This window comes from Dermochelys coriacea, chromosome 6 (assembly GCF_009764565.3).
Source record: "Dermochelys coriacea isolate rDerCor1 chromosome 6, rDerCor1.pri.v4, whole genome shotgun sequence".
Taxonomy (NCBI): Eukaryota; Metazoa; Chordata; order Testudines; family Dermochelyidae; genus Dermochelys; species Dermochelys coriacea.
In genome coordinates this window covers 74,085,817-74,107,570 of record NC_050073.1, presented here as the reverse complement: position 1 = coordinate 74,107,570, position 21,754 = coordinate 74,085,817, and the positions used below count along the sequence as shown (strand labels likewise).

The window sequence follows — 21,754 nt, the reverse complement described above, 5'->3', positions numbered from 1 at the left end:
AGATTGTGACCCTTGTTATTCAGATTGATTAAATGTGTGTTATGACTACTCAGGTGAATAACTGTTCATCACCATCGGAGAGGGGGGTCACAATCTGGGCAGGAGTAAGGCCTCAAGTCCTGGTCTGAAGTCAGTGTATCCAGTGCAAAATTAACGTAAGAAATCTTCAAAACTGTATTGGAGGTCATGTACCGATCCTTCGAACAACGGCTGAAAATGACAACTGGTCTAGTGTGCCCAGGCCTTAGGATTCCAGAGTCATTACCATCTCCTGTGAGCCGCTTGTTGTTATTGTTATTAGATGCTAGAAAACACTTTAGATCTGACAAAAAACAGGACAGTATTTTGAAACAAAATCTTTATTTTTCCTCCAAAGGTGGAATGTGTCATTTGTCATCAGGCACTGTCCATAAATATATTAACATTTTAAGACAGGCTTTGCTCAAATCAAGCAATGTACACCTTGATGTTTAATGAAAATATTCAACGTAATCAAGATCAACTCTTCTCTTCACTCTCTTCTGCGTGGAATACATGCTTTGATATCAAATGATCACTTATAAATGACTAGCTCAGCCAGCATGATATATGAATAACTTCCTTTTCAGGTAAATCCACTACAGGTACCAGAATCAGAGCTGGAGTCTTCTGGCCCAACTGGTCTTCTAGGTAATCTTGCAGTCCTAAAACAGGAACAAAATGAATGATGAATACCTTCTGATTTTAGTGTCTTAGTCATTAAACAAATGCATTTTCTACTGTAAAAAGTGAGACTTTTAAAAATGACTTACATATACAAATCACTAATTTGTAGGATTCTGAATATTCCAAATAGCAACGGTAACAGAGGTACTCAGCACATTACTGAATTTCAATTTACCCATACCTAATTTGTGACTTGGGGCGGTGTTATAGGGGTAAGTTTAAATTCAGTTACTGTATGTTCTGAACGTCTCTTTTACTTTTCATATTTGAATATTCAGCACGTAGCTCTCTACAGTTACCAGGTCAAATTCTATTCTTCGCTGCACTTGTAGAACCCCACTGTGTTAAATGTTGCAGTGATGTATCCTGAAAGAAACGTACCCCACTGATTTTTTTTAATGTGTTTGCAAGTCACCTTTAAAATCAACAGAAGTACTGAATACCTTTATTGTTACCAAATCATAGAAGTGTAACAACTTACATTACATACTTTGCATCTCCTTATGGAACTGTCCTATAAAATGTAATGGGGGTAAAGCCTCTAGGAGTCCAGAGAAGAGCAATAAATATGATTAGGAGTCCGGAGTTAATGATTTATGAAAAGATTAAAACAACTAAACACAGAATCTGAACACTAAGAAGGGATGTGCCAACAATCTACAAAAGTTTAAAAGGTACAAACACCAGGGAGGGAGTGGAATTCATGTGATGCATAGAGAGTGTGCCTCATTAGGAATGGAACTAAGGAATGACAAATTTAGGCTGAATATCAAGAACATCACATATAGCCTCACTAATTATGTGGTAGAAGCCCCGTCATATAGCACTTTTAAAATGTGATTGGAAAAAGTGCTAAAAATTATACTGAAGGAACCGATCCTGGGCTGCAGGGTTTAGGTTTTAATAGGTCTTTTATGTCTTTAACTTCTGTGATTCTACCAACACTTCAGAACATTAAAAATTCTTGACTAGACAAACAGTGTAAAGAGGACAGAATTTAAACATTTTATTGTTTTTCCCACTGTATGTGAGACTGTAAATATATAGTTCAATCAAAGTGTTAACATGTACTCAGTGAAATTCTGGCTCAACTGAAATCAATAGGAGTGTTGCCACCAGGGGCGGCTCTACCAATTTTGCCGCCCCAAGCAGTCGCTGCTGAATTGCCACCGCCGCAACGGCGCCGGAGCAGCCACCGAATTCCCGCCGCACCCAGGACATGGACTGCCGCCCCATTCTGAATGCTGTCCCAAGCACCTGCTTGGAAAGCTGGTGCCTGGAGCCGGCCCTGGTTGCCACTGATTTTGGTGGAGTCAGGATTTCACTTATAGTTTTTACGGAACGGTAACAGAAGGAATACATCTGAATATCTTGTAACAGGGATGTTACCATATAGATGTTGCAACCAGAGGAACAAACTAAGACTACTAAAATGCTGCTAAATTATTTTGCATTGAAAATTGTTGGCATTAGAGATGAACGTTGACAGAGGTGAACCTAAGATCAATATTCACTGGCGAGTCAAAGGACTTCATGTTCTGTGTAATAAGCAACTCAATCTATGTATCATCGCGATTTGGCAGTGACACACTGATTAAGGGTCAGTTGGCATTTCCACTCCAAACTCTGATTTTTGGGTGATTTCATAGCTATGCTGGCTCAAAAGGCGTTGGGTCAAAGTATGCAGAAAGTTGTCAGCTCAATGAAAAAAAAACATTTTAAAATAGGTTATTTTTATTTTATTTTTGGTTTTTAGATAGTCAGAAACCATCCCTTCTGCCACTTTAACTTTTCACAGGTTTGTAGCCCAGGGCTACCACCATAAAAAAACTGGGTATCATTTTCAAAGAGGATATTTGGCAAGGAGGTAGTTCTGATAGTGAACTCAACTCCCTTGGTACTTGGAAGCGACACAAAATATTTACTTTGGAAAAATCTCTGGTAAGTTTTGAGTCAGAAAGGGTCACATTTTCAAAAGATGACTTTCCTTCTTGTCTGTGCAAACTGCATTTGCAAAATCTGCACCAAAGTTTTTCACCTTCAGTTGAATGATGGGTGAAAATCTGGGTACTTAGATCGCCCACTGTCCTATTACAGGTGAAAATCAGGTATTTAAATGGGCAAGTATTCCATTTTGGATCTGCAGCTCATTTTGTTAGTCTAAAAATGTGGGGGTAAAAATTTGCATGTGCAAATTTGACTGGCGGTATGGGAGGATGGACCTCCTGCCTTCTAAAAATAAAACTGTAAGCCAAAGTATGGGGGAGAGGGGCACTGCACTATAAGTGAAATTGCATCAGTTCAAATGGACATAGCTAATTCATTCAAGAATACAAAGGCTACATCTTTTATCTGTTATAAATAAAACAGTAGTTGATCCTCTAAGTCCTTTCTTCTACTAATTACACCATTTTAATGATGTGGCATTAATAAAAACAAATCCTTAAGGTTTTCAGCAAACTATGCTTTTAGATAAATAATAACTCATCAGCATTATTTATTATTTTTTCTATTAAGTAATTCTTTGCTTAAATAGCTAAGATTTCAATTAGCTTTTTATCAATGCTGAATATGGAACCAATTGTTCACTTGTTTGTCGTTCCTGTAAATAAAAACACAGGGAAATGGCTGCCGATGGTGATGGTGTGTGTATATGGGAGTGGGGGATTGAGTGTGTGTATTTGGGTGGGATTGGAAGAGGGGGCTAGGAGGAATAAATATACTTCAGCGATGAACTATGCTTGTCCAAACTGTCTCTTTAATGTGCCCTGCACCAGACTTTTCAAGTCTGATAGAGAATTCAGTGATTCATTTCAAACGTCAGTAAACGAGCATATATCAAAGTGATAAATACAGTATTTTCATTTTCAGTCACATGTAACTCTTCCCATTTCTACTTGGTGTTACCCCAATGCAGATGAGAGCCTAATTTTAGGGTGCTCTCCACACCCACTGCGCTCAACAAGAATTGAGGCAGTGGCCCCAGACTGTCACCAGGAATTTTTCTACTTAAATCAGGAGCAACTGAGGGACACATGAAAACTCACAGGAAGGTGGACACAACTGGAAATTGAAATAAAATTGACTCCAACCAACCAACCAGTGCTATTTGTTCTTATTGTCCTTTCACTAACAACAGGAGATAATTCAGATCAATAGTGCAGTGACCTTTCATAGTGACGTAATACCCTTCACATTTTACCATGGCACTTTCCAACATTATAAGTTACTACTTTTAAAGGTGGTCTTCATGCTAAACAGCTCCATGAATGCAACAGCATCCTTTTACAGAATCAGTCTAACTTTTACAAAAATAGTCTTTATACGTGCGCTACAGTTGACTTTAGTAAGACCCTTAGACTCCCTTCTGCAGTCCTTACTTGTATGAGCTGAAGCCAATGAGACTGCTCACATGGGCAATGCTTGCAAAACCAGGGCCATTACCCTGATACTTTTAGTGGTAAGCACTCTCCACCAGCTCATTATGGGCGAGAACTAGCCTGCATTGAAATGGAAAATGGTAGTAGAAAGATCATGTGTTTCACCCAGAACATAACAATCTATCTGATGTTACAACTACACTCTTCCTTCACTTTGTAATCAAAAAGATACTGTTACATCACTTAGTTCAGGTCTTTAAATCCCTGAGCTAATAAAGCTCCATTGCTTCAGCTGTGTGGATTTGACATGAAGCCTGTACTTCGAAGAGAAGCCTCACAGGGGATCAGGTTCCTAACACTTTACTAAGAGTTCCAGTCCCACAAGATGTGCCCTGGTGCACAGGGCACTTAACCCTTCGACCAGTACTAACATGACTATTCACAAATTATTGATGTCCCTAAATCCCTGGCAGATTGCAGACAGTTCTTGTCTCCCTTGAAGCAAAAGCATATGGCCGCTAATGGGATGGATTAAAAAAAATACACACACACATTCAGTCTTTGCCACATGAATGTAAAGCCACAGAAATGGTAGAAGGTGATTGAACTGGACTGAACACTGTTAAATACATGATTAGCCTCTTGTTGTGGATCATTTCCATTGATCTATATCTGGTTTCACAGCACAGTTTAATTAAAACTGCCTGGAACAAGCCTGTTCCCTAAATGATCAGGCAGTGCAATGAAAAGCTGAAACATGAGGAAGCTTGAGGCCTTTAAAAAAAGATCTAAGTGACTGTCTTTATGGCTAACAACAGTAGCAGGGAAGGAAAATACATGTCAGAAAATTAACCGGTTTTACTGCTGTTTTGTACCAGGCCTATGTGCCAGAGAAATCAATTTATTTTTTTCCAAGTTTGTTCTTAGAATAATACAATGTGTTTTGGGTAAATGCAGAATTTCAAAACAAAATGTGTACAATCTACTTGCTTTATTCTGGATAAAATCCTCTTGCTCAGAATAAGCACTGAGCCTATTAAATAAAAACACAAAATGAAATGAAAAAACAAAAATGAAATAAAAGTAAACTGTTTCCTGAAGGATGAGCTGTAGTGATTTTCTCCTGCAAAATTCTAGTTTTCTAAGGAAAAATCTGGACATCTTATATACTTTGATACTTAGCTTTTCATTAGCTCCTTTATTATCTCTCTTCCTTCATTGTCCTAATGATATTTTTAAAATCAGTCATGTTGGACATTCCCCTTGAAAAGTATATGGGCTAGATTTTCAAAACTGCTAAGCTCCTGACTGCTGGGGACAGATTTTCAAAAAAGGTCTAAGCAAAGGTCTTTGTTTCGGTACCTAAACAAAGTGGCCAGCTTTTCAAAAGGACTAAGCACTCTGCAGGTGGATGGAAAATCTGGCCATAAATACATTACTATCTGTTCTTATATTTTTATTTCAGGCTTTTAAAGTTGGGATCATAAGATTTTGCAATCAGGAACACAAACAAATACTAGGAAAAAAGAGGATCTGACAATGGCTACACATGAAAAAATGCGAATGGCGCACAGGCCTGGGTCCCAGTAACTACTGATTTCTTATCCCGGTTATAATACCAATTATCCTTGGCCCTTGTGCAAGGTCTCTTTGTCTGTTTCTCATTTGTAACATGAAGCTAACACTGATATACCTACCTCTCATGGGAGTTCAGTGGTTAATAATAGGTTGTAAAGCACTGTATATATGATTATTATTAAACCTATAATTTTACATAATTCAAACTGCTTTACATATTTTAATGTGTACATTTGGCATTCATGAGTGGGGTAGGTTTGGCACAGTGGAGGTATCTAGGTGCTGTGCAAGCTTCTTCATACCACACTTCTAATGCACTTCAATTCTCAACTTCAACTGGTGTTCCCTGCCTGGGGCTCTGGATCAGAGGCTACCAATCGTGCTGAATTGTTAGGTAGTCTTCTGATGTGGCGATGTGTGTGACAAATGTCCACCTGGGATTAGGGTGAGGCTGCAAACTCATTTTTAGTGGGAGCTACACTAAGTTAAGATTTAAGAGTAGGATGCCTTAAGTAAAAGCATCAATCCACTTGCCACTTAACCTAAAAATCCAATCTATGTTGTGAAGATTTCACAAGTTGCGTCAAAATTGCTATCATGTTTTTCTACACTAACATTTCATACATGATACATTTTCAAAAGGTTAAAAAAAAAAGCTCGGGTCTATTTACAAAAATGCACATACAAAAAAGTAAAGCTACAATTGCAGATACAGTTACTGTGATTATATGTGGAAATGAGTCTATATCAGTACTAATAGCCGGGCAGATGTCAAAATAGCCATTTAGAGATGCATCTGTCTGTTTTCATGAGTGCAAATAAGTAGATCGTAATATTGTACCTTTGAAAAATCGTCTCATCACATTTATTTATTTCTTGTATACGGACCCATCCCACTTATGTGGATTCCTTCTGCTACAAAGTTTTCCGATTAAACCTGTTTCAGTTAGAACAAATATAATCTCCTTTTCACATAATCATATGGCAGATAAGAATAAACTTTGGACAGAAAGGACCAGGACAAATTCTCAGAGCTGCTGCACTAGTGATTCAACTTGTTCCCAGTTCAAAAGGATTGTCTCTATTTCTGTTTGTATGACACTGTGCCTGATGGGGCCACAATTGTTCACAATTGTCACTGTGCCCTTCTTGGGCACAAGCAAAATGCAAATATTTATTATTATATGGGACCACAAGGGCTTTATGCAGAGAAGGGGAGGTGGCACAGAGAGACAAATGACTCCCGTCCTCCAAAATGTCCACTGAACAGCTGAGGGTTCCATCCTGCCCACCTTGCATGGGCTCCATATCCACCCACAAAACAGTGGGGTGGGTCAAGGGCCAACATCAGAGGGCATTACTGCCCTCCCAGCACTGAAGGACCTTAAAGGCGGTCTCTACTCTGCCAGTCTGACCAACTTCCTTTCTCTTCTGCTGAGATGGGGGTGGGAGGGAAGAGGGCATGCTCAAGGATGGGTCAGGTGTGAACAAGATTTACAAGAATCTTGTTCTCCTAGAGCTGAGTCACTTGGCTGAGAAAGTGGAATTTTTGTAGCTAATACATTTTTCAGCATCTTAAAGACACTGAATAGAAAAAAAAGTTATTTTTAGAGTTGGTTCAATTGTGGACCTGTCAGCTTTGGCAATGCATCTCTTTTATCAGGCCACCAAGTTAATTTGTTTTGTTTTTTAGAGTAAAGTTTGCTTAAAGACCAGTTTCAGAGAAGTTACTGACTGGGGGTGTTAATTAGTGCTTTGCAGACTCTGCAGGGTTTGGTTTATGATAATTTTCACTTATTCAGCCCTGTAATTCAAGTCACAAGGGGATGGGAGGGAACCAACCCCGTTCTGTTCATTTGAAGGTTTGATTGTAACTAACTCAAACCTCTGAGAGAATCTCTCTTCCCTCCATCCTCCTTTGGGGCCCTAGCTCTGTCCCTCTTCCAGATAAAATTAGTAATAGCACTTACACTTATGTAGAGCTGTATAATTTCAACGTATGCACCAAGATATACCCTAAGAACATCCTTGTGAGTTAGGTAAGACGTCTGATGATGTTTTCAGGGGCAGTGGTCCTTATTCATAGATCTTAAAGAGGGTGCATGTAGAAGCTTCTCTCCTCTTGTATTTTTGTGGGGTTTGGTATACCTGTAAGACCAGGACATTGCCCCTCCCCTTCTAGGGAGGATTGGGTCAGCGTGTGACCTGAGCCCACCCTCAAGGGCAGGAAGGGAAGGAAACACTTTTCCATTCCTGCTGCTGCCACACTAAACACAAGACCACACAGCAGCCCATGAAGTTTAGTGCAGTAGCTGAGAAACTTCCACGAGATACCATGCTAAGCCTCATGGCAGGTAGTGTGAGCCATAGGAAACAGAAATGCTGAAAGAGACAAACAAAGAGAGGAATAACATATGATAGTACATGGTGTGCGTGAAACTTGGAGAAATGGGATGAAATAAGTGAAGGGATGTGAATATCAAGAAAAACATCCTGACAATGAGATCTACTAGTATGTGGAGGAAGAAACCAAGTCACATGGGACATTTAAAATTAGAGCTGACAAAGTATTAAATGATATACTATAGAGAACATTCCTACATTGGCGAAGGACTAGACTAGTTGACCTAGCAGGTCTTTGCCATCTCTAATTCCTGTGATAGACTGGCTTGAGAAAGAGAATGAGGCTGGCTGTAGGAGGAAGAACTTGAATGGAATTCCATGAATTCCTCTGCTGTCTGATATCCTCTCCTCAAGTACATGGACACTGAGGTTTGATAGGAATGTTTCACAAAGCTCTAATATCAATGTGCCAGATGCACCTACAGTGCTGTAGGAGTAAGAAAATCAAGCAAGATAACCAAAATGACAGTTTTTCACATGGATATTTTTAACAATTGTAATTAGAATCTCAAATAACATTCTTAAGTTATTTATGCCCCACGTAGCTCTTTCTGAATATATGTAAAACTATCTTCCGTAATACATACAGCCAGTCAAATTAGGTATTTTATCATGCATATCAATGGCAGGTCATGGAAAGAAATATGACTCTTTTAAAGAAAGATAAACAAATGCTTGCTGAGCTCCTCTGCATATTAGTTATGGCTATTTTTTAGTAGACAAAATTAAGTTCTAGCTTTCATAATCATTTTTTCAAGCTGCTGGCTGTAGTTTAGAAAATAGCACAGCAACAGCATGTAACAGTCTTTGCTGGTATTCTTCGTTGATCCATATTTAGCATTGTCCTACATAAAAGTACTGTAAATAGTCAGCCTACATAAGGTTAAAAATGTGCACTCCTGTTTAAAATGTCATTAGCCTTCTACACTGAATAAAGAAACACTTAAACATTCCCTTCCAATACTCACAGGGAAGGCTAAATATAATTTCCAGGGGAAAGGAGGAACTGAACTTTAATGAGTATGATTGTTCCGCGAGCACCAAAGCTGAAAAGTGAAAATTTCCATTTTTTTTTAAAAGGCATGACAGAGTGCAGAAATCACAAGCCTATTGTCTTTGTATACACCATCTTCCAGTGGCCTCAAGACCTATATAAGGTTCTCTCTCTTTAACAGAAATATGATTACTGAGCTTCTAAACTGTATTCAGTCTCTGGGGAGGAAAGGGCATAATGCTACCAAGTTGGGATGAAGCATGAATGGAGACAGACTATTGCAAACATGTACAATAGTAAGGACCAATTTTTCAGTGGGCATTTAAAAATCACTTGCCATATTTGCAGCTCGTTTGCTCACACGGAAACCTGAATTTGCCTGTGCAGATGGAGCAAGCTGCATTATTCACTACTGGTTCACACACACAACCACCATGCAAATATTGTGGACACATTTTTAGCAGTAAGTTGAAAATTTGACCCCCAAATTATCAAATGAAATAGCACATGTGCAGTGATGACAACATTTGCTTTTTCACCTCTGTGGCTGAGTTACAACTGCTTACCACTGCCCAGAATCTCAGAGCACTGACTGACACGGAAATTACCTGGCACAGATTTGCAAAATCTGGGACAGTTGGTAGCTATGCCCTTCAGGTAAGGGTTGGGGAACATTGGTGGAGCACTGTGTAGGAAGCTCTGCTTGTGCCTGCTGGTAAATCAAGGACTTTTATCTCCAGAGCTGTCAATCTGGCACCTTTCACAAGTGTTAAATTCACTTACATATTTTTTAAAAGAAGCTGTCATGAGACATACTGAAGCAAATATGTCCTTTAGTGATTACACATGGACTCAGTTGTAACAGTGTTTGTTAAGTGCTTTGACATCCCAGGATATGTTCTGTATAAATTCAATATTTGTTGGTTTGTTCATCCACTTTGCTAAGTACTCTCTAAAATCTGTAGTCTTTGGAAACACCAGAGATAATGTGATCTAAATTGGACCACAAAAGATTCATATATAACTCTGGCAAAAATTACATGCATGTATTTGGTGGTAGACTTTGGCCTGCAAACAACAGAAAAAGTGTCTGAAAAATATTTTGTGGTTCAACAATTAATTCTTTTCAATTGTTACAGAGAGGATCATACATGACAAATTGTACAAAGAACACCTTGTATTCTTCAAATTAATAGGTGATAATGTAAAATAATACTGATAAAGCAACACTTTTTAGTTATTATGCCCGACCCACAGGTAGTATACATTAGAGTTACACTGATTTACACCATCAAATGAACTGGTCCATTATCTAGATTTCATATATATAGTGCCATGTGAAAGCTAGCGAGGTTATTTCTAAATGTTTATTGTTCTGAACATTTAAATCAATCTACTGGACTAGAATAAAGAGTATACAATGACAAACCAAATAAAACTACACGGGAACATGTTAAACACATGATTAGGTTGTCGTCGGTATTTTCTATTGATCCAGATCTGGCTTCATGGCACAGTTTAATTAACGTTTTCTGGAAAGGGGAATGGATGGCTCAGGAGATTGGTCCTGGAATACATAGCCTTCCATCAAACCCAGAACCAGCCTGTTAGTGACTGAATTAGTTACTACTGTATCTTGTGACCTACATGAAATAAATTGGAGGAATCTTGATTAAGTTTAGTGAGGGTAGGCAAATATTTCCTAAATATTACTAATATTTGAGTTTGGATAAATAGATCAATTACTGTCTGGCACAGCTTGAGCACCTGGGTCCCCTCTTGCCCCCCATAATCAAGGAAGAGGAGGCAATCTTTAGCTCCCATCTTATGGCCTCCAGGGTAGGGGAGTGAAAATCAATGAACTGGCACCCTCTATGGAAGGAAGGGGAAGAACAGTGAAGATCTCACACACCTCATCAAAGGCTAGGACAGGGGAAGTCCCTCCCCTGGCTTCCAATAAAGTGAGATATAGTTAGATATATACTTGGGGGAATGGGATTGGAATAGGGAGATGTATACAGCTGAATCCAAAAACAGCCAAATACCTGGACGTGGCCTGAATTTTCACCAAGTACTGACTGCTGAATTGCCAAATTTTGGGCTGTATTCACATACCTAGCACCAAATTATTAGTAGTATAAATTGTATGGCAGTAGTGCCTCCAGGCCCCAAACAAGACTGAGGTGCAATTGTGCTAGGCACTTAACAAACACGTAGAAAAACTCAGTCTCTGCCCCAAAGAACTTACAATCAAATGAGGTAAGACAGATGGTGGGAGAAAGGAAGTATCGTCCCCACTGACATATGAGGAACTGAGACACAGAAAGATCTTGTGATTTTCCAAGATAACACAGGAAGTTTGCAGAAAGCCAAGAGCTGAACTCATATCCTGTCCCCGGCCCGTCCAGTACATAGAAGAAAATTCTTTCTCTCCTGATTGATAACCTACGTGTCATCCTTGCTGACAGTCTCAAGAGAATGGTCAAGGACCTTGGGTCTGAACTACCTCAGCTCCAGAGGATTATCTGTTCTATAATCTTATGAGATCTTAGAAACCCAGTATTATTATATATCAAATATTAGATTATATAACAAAAGGCTCTACAACTGGAGAAAATGTGTAAAAAAAAGTTAAGAAAAGACAAGCTCCCTATGAAGTTGAAATTATAAGAAAGATTAGCACCATATTGTATGGATCTCAGTCACCTCTTTTTAAAAAAGGACTTCTATGAAGAATCTTTTAGCATTATACAAATTATACTGCTTGGCATAATTTTTGTAAACTGGTTTGATTTGTAGCCACATGTATGGGAAAATTAACGACACTATCATAAATAAGAGTATTCTAAAAATAAATGTAAAAAACCTGTCTGGAACTGACCTACTCCCTAAGGGCTCTTTTCAGCACAGAACACGATTTCCACACATGTTGCTTCTGTGACTCAGCACCAAAAAAGACAAAGCAACATCAAACTGTTTCATGACACTGGCCCAACAGAATTACCAGTTCTGGAGCCTTATGCCACATCTCCACCAATAACTATAAGTTGACGTCAGCTCAAATGGATACTGGATTAATGAAACTAAGAATGCTCAGAAAAAAAACCCTAACGTGATGTTCTAATCACTTTTAAGACACATGAAGAGTGAGTGATGGAGAGATGATCTTTATCTAGGCTAGGAAGATTCCCCCACAAACAGAAACCCAAGCCATGAGGCACAGTGAAACAAGGTTTTGTAATATTCTTCTACCTGTTTCTGAAAAGATGTGATCTGTGGTACAGTATCTGGTTTTAACAATGTAGCAGTACTGCTAGAGGGTTCTAAAGTGTCCAATAAGAGATGTCAATTTCAAAGTAAGGCAAAGATGTCCATGTAACCCTCTCTTTGGTCAGCACTGATACTATATGCCATGGGCTTTAACTTGTCAGTGAACATCAGACCATCTTGTATTACGGAACATGAGAGCGAGAAGGACAATCTACAGAAGGCCCTGAAATCATTTCAGAAAGGGGCTGTGTTCTCCAATTATATTACAATTCCAGTGATCTACCAATACATACAACACAACTTTATCTCAGCTGAATTAAGTATGATTTTTTAAAAAGTTTCTCTGGGCCCTTAAAGGTTATTTTTGATTGTACTGAGGTAAAGAGAGTCACTGGAATGAGGTATACCACCTTTTGCTTCTGTGCACACGTGGAAAGGAAGGAGGGAAATAAAACAAGCTCAGTTTGGCTGAATTTTTGCCAAATCACTTTACTGGGCACAGCAACTTCACCTGCAGCCTGCCATGAGATCATCTGTGGTCATTAAATCCCTAAAGACTGAAAAGATGAAACATGAAGAAGCTTAAGATATTTTTGTTTAGTTTTAAAAAATCTACCTGTTTTATTTATTTAATAGTACCCAAGAAGCAGAGAGAAAATAGTTAACAATATTAACTGGATCTGCACATGTGCATGTCAAAGGCTCATGCAGAACAAATCAATCTCTGTAAGATGCCTTTTCTTCTAGTTTTAGCAACTAATTTAGGTAAATGTGCAATTTTCAATCGATACATAGATTTGTATCCTGATTTTAAATTACTGGTTTCCCTCTCTACTATAAGCAATAAAACAAAATATTAAAGTAGTAAACTATTTCTTGAAAATACAGACATTGGTTATTTATTTTTCCAGAGTTCCAGCGCGCGCTCTCTCTCTCTCTCTCTCAGGGGAAATCTGGAAGTTTTAAATTCATTCACTGATCCTTAGCTTTGTCACCATTCTCTTTCTCTTTGACCTCTGGGACCTTTTTTGTTTGCTGTAAGAACTCCACTGACTTGTTTGCAAATTATAAATCCTATTGTGCCTTCCTTTTTCTCAAACCACTGGCCAGTATTTTTTAAAGAAACTCTCTCATGGCGAGTTTCATTTTCAAGGCCTGCTGAAGATTTACAATATGCTAAACTGGGCAAAAACTTTGTGGTAATCAGCACAATACATTTTACACTCCATCATAATCATTTTTTCTGCCTCTATGTCAATAAAACCTTCCCCCCTTTTTACAATGGTTTACAACTTAAATAATTTAATACAACAGTAGTTATATTTTTATTGCAAGCTTATAAAACTTGTACCATAAGTCTCTTCCATGCAATACATTAACCAAAAAACTGACAGAGGAGAAGGGGAGCTGATGATTACTAAAACTGTAATTCAGGCTTGAAATTCTGAACATGCCATAAACTGCTTCTGCTTCTCTTGCATACTGTAGATACCGTCAGAATTTCTCAAATGAACTCCTTCATTGTATTTAATCTCTCCTTATCTGTTACTTTACTGTATCTATAATGGAAACAAAAAGGACTTCACGTTTCATACACCACCTTCTGTAGAATGATCAGCTAGTGGTCCAGTGGAATAGGCAGAGGAGTAAGAGTCAAGAAATACAGATTCTCTTCACAGCTCTGCTGTTGACTTGCTGTGAGACTTCAGGTAAGTCACACAGGCAAGGTGAACAAGGTATGTAAGGACATGCCTAAATTTACTCCCACTGATGTAAAGGCAGGCATGTGCTCAAGTGCCTTCCTGAATCAGGGCCTTGGTGCGTGATTTTCAGAAGTGCTGAGCACCTGCAGCTCCTGTTGTCTTCAGCTGTAGTTGGGGGTGTTCAGCACCTCTCAAAAACAGGCCTTTAAGCTCTCTGGTGCCTCAGTTTCCCTGCCTGTAAAATGGGGATAATAATACTTATCCACCTTTGTAAAGTGCTTTGAGATCTACAAAAGAATAGCAGTATCCAAATACAAAGTATTATTGTTATTGTAAGTACCGTAGGATCTCTGAGAGTTCACGCAAAGATACTGTTTGAGTGTCTTTTATGGGGCTTTATATCAAAACAAAAGGTTGTGTCTGTATGTACAAAACACTTCACTATATTTGTAGGAATAAACACAGCCTGCCCCTGTTTAGATTCCTTTGCACACAATATTAATTAAAATAATAAACATTAATCTAATCTTTTGGTAACAGAAAGTGTAATGCCCTAATGATTTGTAAATGCTAACAATTTATGTCAGAAATACTGATTCCAGGAGGCATATACATATTTATTTAAAATGTAAGGACAAAGATAACTAAGGTTAACTTTGAAGTATATTCTTCATGGTCTATGTTGTATGTGCTATTTTTATTCTGCACAAAAACAACATGAGAAAACCTTTGTACTAAAATTTTTAATAGACAAGAACGTATAGTTTTGTCTAGGTAAAGTGTTAGAATTTCTAAAGCCAAACATCAGAAATGAATGACCTCAAAAGTCATATCTTGATGGGCTTGCAAAAATAAAATACACAATTAGTTTTGTAGTTGCAAAACTCAGTAGTCCTAATTTTATTAATATACAGATCATTGTTTACTCCGTCTGCATATGTGATTAAGATATCACATACTAGATAGAATCAAGCATTTTTAATTTTCAAACTGATATCTTGAGCAGAAATTCACAATAACCTATGCTGCTGCCTTCCACCTCACTTCCACTCCCAATAATTTACAATTAATCCGCACACACAAAAATCTAAGTTTAAGAACTGCTGCCCTTCTGTCCAAAGTATCACTTGCCTTCTGGAGTAAAAACAGTACAGAAACACTTAAATATCCCTCTGCATATTCCCAAAGCAAGAATAAATTACTTCTTTGAGTGGGAGGATGGAGTTGAACTATTATGGTCGTGACTGCAGGGGGATCAACATATTCAGCTGAAAAGGCTGAATATTCTATTTATCCACAAGCCTGATAAAATGCAGACACATTGAAATTAGTTCTGCACACTGTCTCCTAATGATGTCAACCCCTGCCTAGATAGATCACTCTATTTGTAGGGTGAAGGGTGACAGACACTACTGTGCTCTCTTAGGTTTGATTTTTTTCTCAATATGCTAATCATGCAATGTTCAGATGAATTATTGTGATCACAAGAATACTAGACACCTAGATTAAACAATACAAGTAACTAAAAGTCTTTCCCCCCCCCAAATGTGTAGGGATATCACTAAGTTAATAGGTAGATAGGATACTGGACTGGAAGAACTGTCTGAAAGGAATCTTGATAGTTTCAGTCCAGTTCATGGTGGATGGACTTTTGCTCAATAAAAATATTCCAAATCAGCTATAAAGACAATGAGCTCAAGACTACTGTGTTGTGTGAGGGGCCGTATGAAATAACTTTCAGTGTTCAAACCAGAAATTGCACAATGGATCAGCTGAATAATGTTTTCGTCTCCAGTCACAAAAAGAGCTACATGTGAAGTATGTCACATTCACTTCTCTCTATTCATTTGCCTATCAAGCTTGTGACCCATTGATTAGTATTGATCATTTTCATTGGAATGATGCAAACTCTGAGTCTGATTCTGTAACCCTGTGGTCAAATGTGTATTCCCAGTAGGCTGAGTGAGGTTACTCATGCTAGTAAGAAATTGTTTGTGGAAGGGTTTGACAATCAGCTCATAAATGCAATAAGAAAGAAGATGCCCTTTTAGAAGAGTTAATATTAGACCGATATAGATAAGGTTACAAAATATCTAAATAATACTTTGGTCCCAAAATAGAAATGTTTAAAAGTCATGTGTTATTATTGGCTCCTTGTATAGCAGATCCTGAAATCAATATGCTGTACTGGTTCAGTAAATGTGTCTCTTAACAAGTTAATAAAACAGTGATCCTCACACAGTCTTTCCATCAAACTTTCAGGGGGAAAAATGAGAATATTAAATGCACTAGGATAGGAAAGATCTGCTCCATTTGCTTTGCAATGATAATCTGTTACAAAAGAGGATTTTTATTATTAATTCTTTGCCTTCTGGGGATATTATAATTTCCTAGAATGTAGAAATGCCTTAAGCACAGCAATTTTGCTGAGGTAGACTGAATTTCAAAATATTTCAAATGAGCTGATAAACAACTGCATAATTAGCCATTATTTGATCTGTACATTACAGATACCCAACCGAACCAACCAATGGATAGGTAAATTTGGATATTGTTTAAAAACTAAGAGGCAGTATAATATTTTGACACACATCACAACTTTTCTTGTAAAGAATTAAAAAGCACACTTCTTATTTTTTCTTTCGAAATGCAGATTATTCTATCAACTAAATCCTTGGGGTCTTAATCATTAAACACATACTTCTGTGGCTGAATAATGAGGAATTTATGGACTGAATATAACTCATGCACTAAAGCAATTAGATTGAAAGATTTTTTTTCAATTAAGTAGTTACAAATCCACTACATACACATTATACTCAAGGCCCAATGTACTTTCCGGCAAGCTGGACACAAACTCAGTTGCAAGGTCCTTGGATTCTGTAGCACTTTGTCGAGGCAGCTTCATTTTTGTTACAAAATGGAGGTTTTTCATGTTATAAGAAGGAATAGTACAACTATTATAGTGTGAAATACACACAATATTTAAAATGACTACACTCAACTCCAAGTAGAATGTCAAGATGGCGCTGGAGGTTTTGGCAACTAGCTAGGGGACTTTTCAGGGGTCAGTTTGAGATTGTGGAATAAGCACTCTAGCTGGCTATTTCTGCTAAAATAATCAGCAGTGAAATGTTGCCACTTGCAGTTACATCTTTAGATTTCAGAATTAACAATCCATTGAGATGCATGTGAACAGTTCACACGGCTGATAGCTATTGGGCCAGCTTCTGATGTCAATTATATTAGTATCTACAGATTTAGGAAAACTAAACTGCACTGCTTTACACATGGTTCACATAGTCAAGGTTATCTTCACAAGCATGAAGGATGGATATATAAATTTAATTATAACAATAACTCAAATTCTGGAACACAATTCAGCAGCGATTGCTTGTATGGCAAATTTTGTGTCCATGCAATTGTAGAATGCATGTGACCTGCTTATACCAATCCATCCTGCTTTAAGCTCTGCCTTGGATGTGCAATGTAGCCTGGGCAGTAAAAATGAAGGCTTCCTCATCCTTATAAATATAATGTTAATTCAAAGTGGGAAAGTATAGTCAATCCTGAATAAAGAACATAAAGCTACAGATGTAAGTCTTCTTATAGCAGAACTATTTAAATATAGCTAACGTACAGCTAATGTTAGATATGTGCTTCTAGTAATGTTAGTAGATTTAGATCTATGTTTCTCCTTATCACTCCTACTTCCCAAGAGGTATTAATACAAAAATTTGATGTGAGCAGGAATCTTCCACACTATGTTTTCAGCTGAGGAGAAGTTTAAAAGGAAATGGATCAGCTGTATGGTTACGATCAGAGGAGTGAATACATAAAAATGGCACCTTTTTACTCAACAGATCTGCTCCCTGTATGGATTGCATTTGGCTTGTCTCTGCTAACTTTGAAAGCCTTGGATGAAAGACTGGTCCTTAAATTGTCACTGTGGCAGGACTAAATATTGCCCAACTTGGACCACAGGCCAAACTTAATGTTAAGGGGTAAAAAGAAGGAAACATCTATCTGGCAGTGTGATTACATTAAAAAAAGAGAATTGTTTAAAGCTGTTCAGGAATGTGGAATATTAGTAGTAGCCCTGGACATAGGTGGACATTAGTGGAGACAGTTAGCTAGCAGAGTTTAGGTGGGGCAGTCAAAGGTGCACAAGAAAGGCAATTAGATACCTCCCCTATATATGTAACAGTATAAACACACACACACACACACACTTACTTTACAGGTAAAAATATGTTGTTACTCTTTTTAGCACTGCATAACCAATTCAGTTAAGAGGTAGTATATCGGAATCTACGCTGGCCCACATAAATATTATCTAAGGGTCACAGTATCTCCTCAGCAGGCAGATCTCCCCCTGCCTTAATGAAAATGTGAGAGTGCTGCCTCAGTGACACCTTCACCCCCACTTAGTGGAATCCTCTGGAAAACCCTCTATTGGAGCCCTATGAAGGAGGTGCTCACAGAGCCTGGGAGGTGGGACAAAGATTTTGAGAGGGAAAGAACTAGCATTTTCTGCAGTACCGTCTCCTGCACCATAGACCCACATGGAAAATCTATGAAGATAGACCCGAGGTTAAATCAGGTTGGAGATGTATTAACTCTCTCAAGATAACCTCTACCGAGCAGTCTCAAATGGTCCCAGCATAGAGCAGCACAAGCTCAAGGAGTCATGCTGGTAGGTGTGGGGAAGTAGTAGAATTGCTGAAGGAAAGCCATCCGTACGGACAGTTCTTCTTGCTTTGGGGGACCCCTGCCTCTGGATCCCACCAGGATCTGAGGGACTGAAAGGCCTCTTCCAAATTTAATGCCCCCTGCAAGCCCTCATCTCTAAGAGGGACTAGTGAGGTTAGTCTTGAAGAGGTTTCCTGCTTCTCTGGCCCTAATGATTTCTCCATAGGAAGAGATGATGTGATCTTAAATTCCATTTGCAGAACTGTATGAAGTAAGGCTGCAAGCTCTCCAAAGCATGAATCTTGTCTTAATATCTATATGTATTATGCCTAGTACATTGTTGGCACTACACCATATAGCTAATCTAGCTAAGGTATTTACGTAGCACCTACCTCTGTTTCAGCTAAGTGATGCACAAAATTAAGACGTGCAAGAACACAGATCAACAAGATGAATGAGATGTAGTATATACTGGAGCCTTTAAAAAAACTCCAATAAATACATATAACAACATTCTCACCTGGTGCCTGAAATGCTTAAAACTGCAGTGTGGAACATACTACAGTATAACAACTGAGATGTACTCCTTCAGTTTTAATAATGCTATCTGGCAGCCAATTAGTCCCTAACACAATTTTATCCTTTGTGGAATTTTGAAAGAAGTAAAATGTAAAACAGCCAAAATAGTTAATTGGACCCTTGGGGTGGGCAGGAGGAGGAATGCATGGATGAACTATTTAACTTTGAAAAAATGACTATGATGAAGAAATTATAGTATTTTTCATAAAGCTGTTACCAATGTGGGTTTAAAATGAAATATTATATATTAAATGCAAAAACTAGTATTAATGAAATTCAGAGGCTAAGAAAGCAAGCACTCAAAAGTCAGGGAATTCTAAAAGTTAAAGGTTGTTCCCAGAAGATTAAATTTGGTCACAATGAACATTCTGCATATTTTATGGTATACCTTAATTGCAGGCTATAATGCAGTTAACAACAAAAATGGAAAAGAAAATGCTACATATTGTAGGCTAATGCTGTCCTCAGTTACCCAAATGGAACTGAGTGGAGAAATTGGCCAAGGATGGGTAGTGTGTCTGAGTAACCAATATGGGAACAACTTTAACTTTTGGAATTTGCTGACTTCTTTTATTCCTTTATTTCTAAACCCTACCACTGCAGTTAGTTGTTTGTTATTTAATTTCCCTCTTTTAAAAAAAAACAATAAAGGAGAAAGAAAAAAAGAAAGACGTGATTTATCAGCTATAGTTGTGTACTGTGCTACTTTTACCAATGGTACTGATACGCTGCTTTAAACAGATGCTAAGTTGGGTAGCACTTGTTGCTAAAGTAACGTAGAGCTGGGCCTGGACTAAAGGAGTTAAATTCTGGCCCCATTTTAAGTCAATGGCAAAACGCCCATTGACTTCAATAGGACCAGGATTTTAACCAAGAGGCAAAAGAAAGCTCCCAAGAGTGTACAATAAAGCTCATAAACACTGTAGGCTAATTCTGCAAACCTTATTCAGACCTAATTCCTATTGACTCAGCTGGTGTCAATGGGAGTTTGGCCTGGTGAAGAAACTGCAGGATTTAGCATTAGTCCTTGCTTAATTTGACTCAAGTATTGTGTGTGTGCAATTTACCTTCATCTATTTCCTTTACTCTGACCCATCTTCATGAATAAAAGGACCCTCAAAATTACAGTTCATGCCAGTTTTCCTTATTCAAAAATAGGACAATTTTGGCTAAGATTCTTGCTGCTCTGTTAAAATTTGATCCTGCAGTCTTCATGTAGGCAAAACTTTCACTGATGTCAATGGGACAGATCCTGTGATGTGTTTAAAATGTGCTCAGCACATCATGGGAAGGGAATGTGGAAGGCTGACTTTCAGCTACTTTTATGCCTCTCCGGGACCATCTAGTTATCATTTGGTCTCTGTCTTAAGCAGAGCAGGGCCAGGCTGGCTATGAACAGGCCCTAAGGTGTGAACCTGGCACTCGAATCTCTGGAAAATCATGCCCACTTTTCCCCTACACTGGGGCACGGCGGACATGGTAGCAGTGCAGGAGATGATGTATCTATATTAATAGCGGTTTCCCCTGCACAGGGAGAATCCTTCCAAGGCTGGATCCACCAGTTTTATGACTGCTTTGTGCTAACAGACTTGTGCAAAGTGACTACAACACATCTGAAAATCTGGGCCAAGGACTGAGCTCTTAAGGAAGATATAATCCAACTTCATTGATTGGTGTCATAATGAACAGCCTCTCTCTATATTAACATTAAATTTTGATCATAGACAGGAAACAGCTGAGCAGCAGTTATTATTCTACCTCTTCATCTATGGGAAAGTAAATTAAAAATGCATCCCATTATAAACCGGATTAAAGTGGAATACAATTCTCTTAATACTTATTTAAAAAAATATGGAACCCTTCCCATTTAATGCACTGAGAGACAAGAGTGTCCTCTCTCCTTTATTAAGTTTCAGAGTAGCAGCCATGTTAGTCCATATCCGCAAAAAGAACAGAAGTACTTGTGGCACCTTAGAAACTAACCAATTTATTAGAGCATAAGCTTTCGTGGGCTACAGCTCACTTCATCGGATGGATAGAATGGAACATATAGTAAGAAGATATATATATACATATACAGAAGGTGGAAGTTGCCATACAAACTGTAAGAGGCTAATTAATTAAGCCTCTTACAGTTTGTATGGCAACTTCCCCCTTCTGTGTGTGTGTGTGTGTGTGTGTGTGTGTGTGTGTGTGTGTGTGTGTGTGTGTGTGTGTGTATATCTTCTTACTATATGTTCCATTCTATGCATCTGATGAAGTGGGCTGTAGCCCACGAAAACTTATGCTCTAATAAATTTGTTAGTCTCTAAGGTGCCGCAAATATTCCTCTCCTTTATGCTATCTGCACTTTGGCTACTACTATCAGAAATTCCTCTGCCATTTATGTGTTTATGTATATGATGATAGCTTAAAATATTTCTAGTATGCGATGTGATTACCATAACATA

The 21,754-nt window shown here is 38.2% G+C and overlaps 1 protein-coding gene across 1 annotated transcript in view; it reads right to left on the bottom strand.

Moving 5' to 3' along the window:
- Positions 1-343: 343 nt before the first annotated feature.
- DPH6 (diphthamine biosynthesis 6) overlaps positions 344-21,754 on the bottom strand; it is a 389,640-nt gene continuing 368,229 nt past the window's right edge. The window contains 1 exon segment of the mRNA XM_038405768.2: positions 344-683. Within this exon segment, the coding sequence (XP_038261696.1) occupies positions 568-683 (116 nt within the window). The 3' untranslated portion in view covers positions 344-567.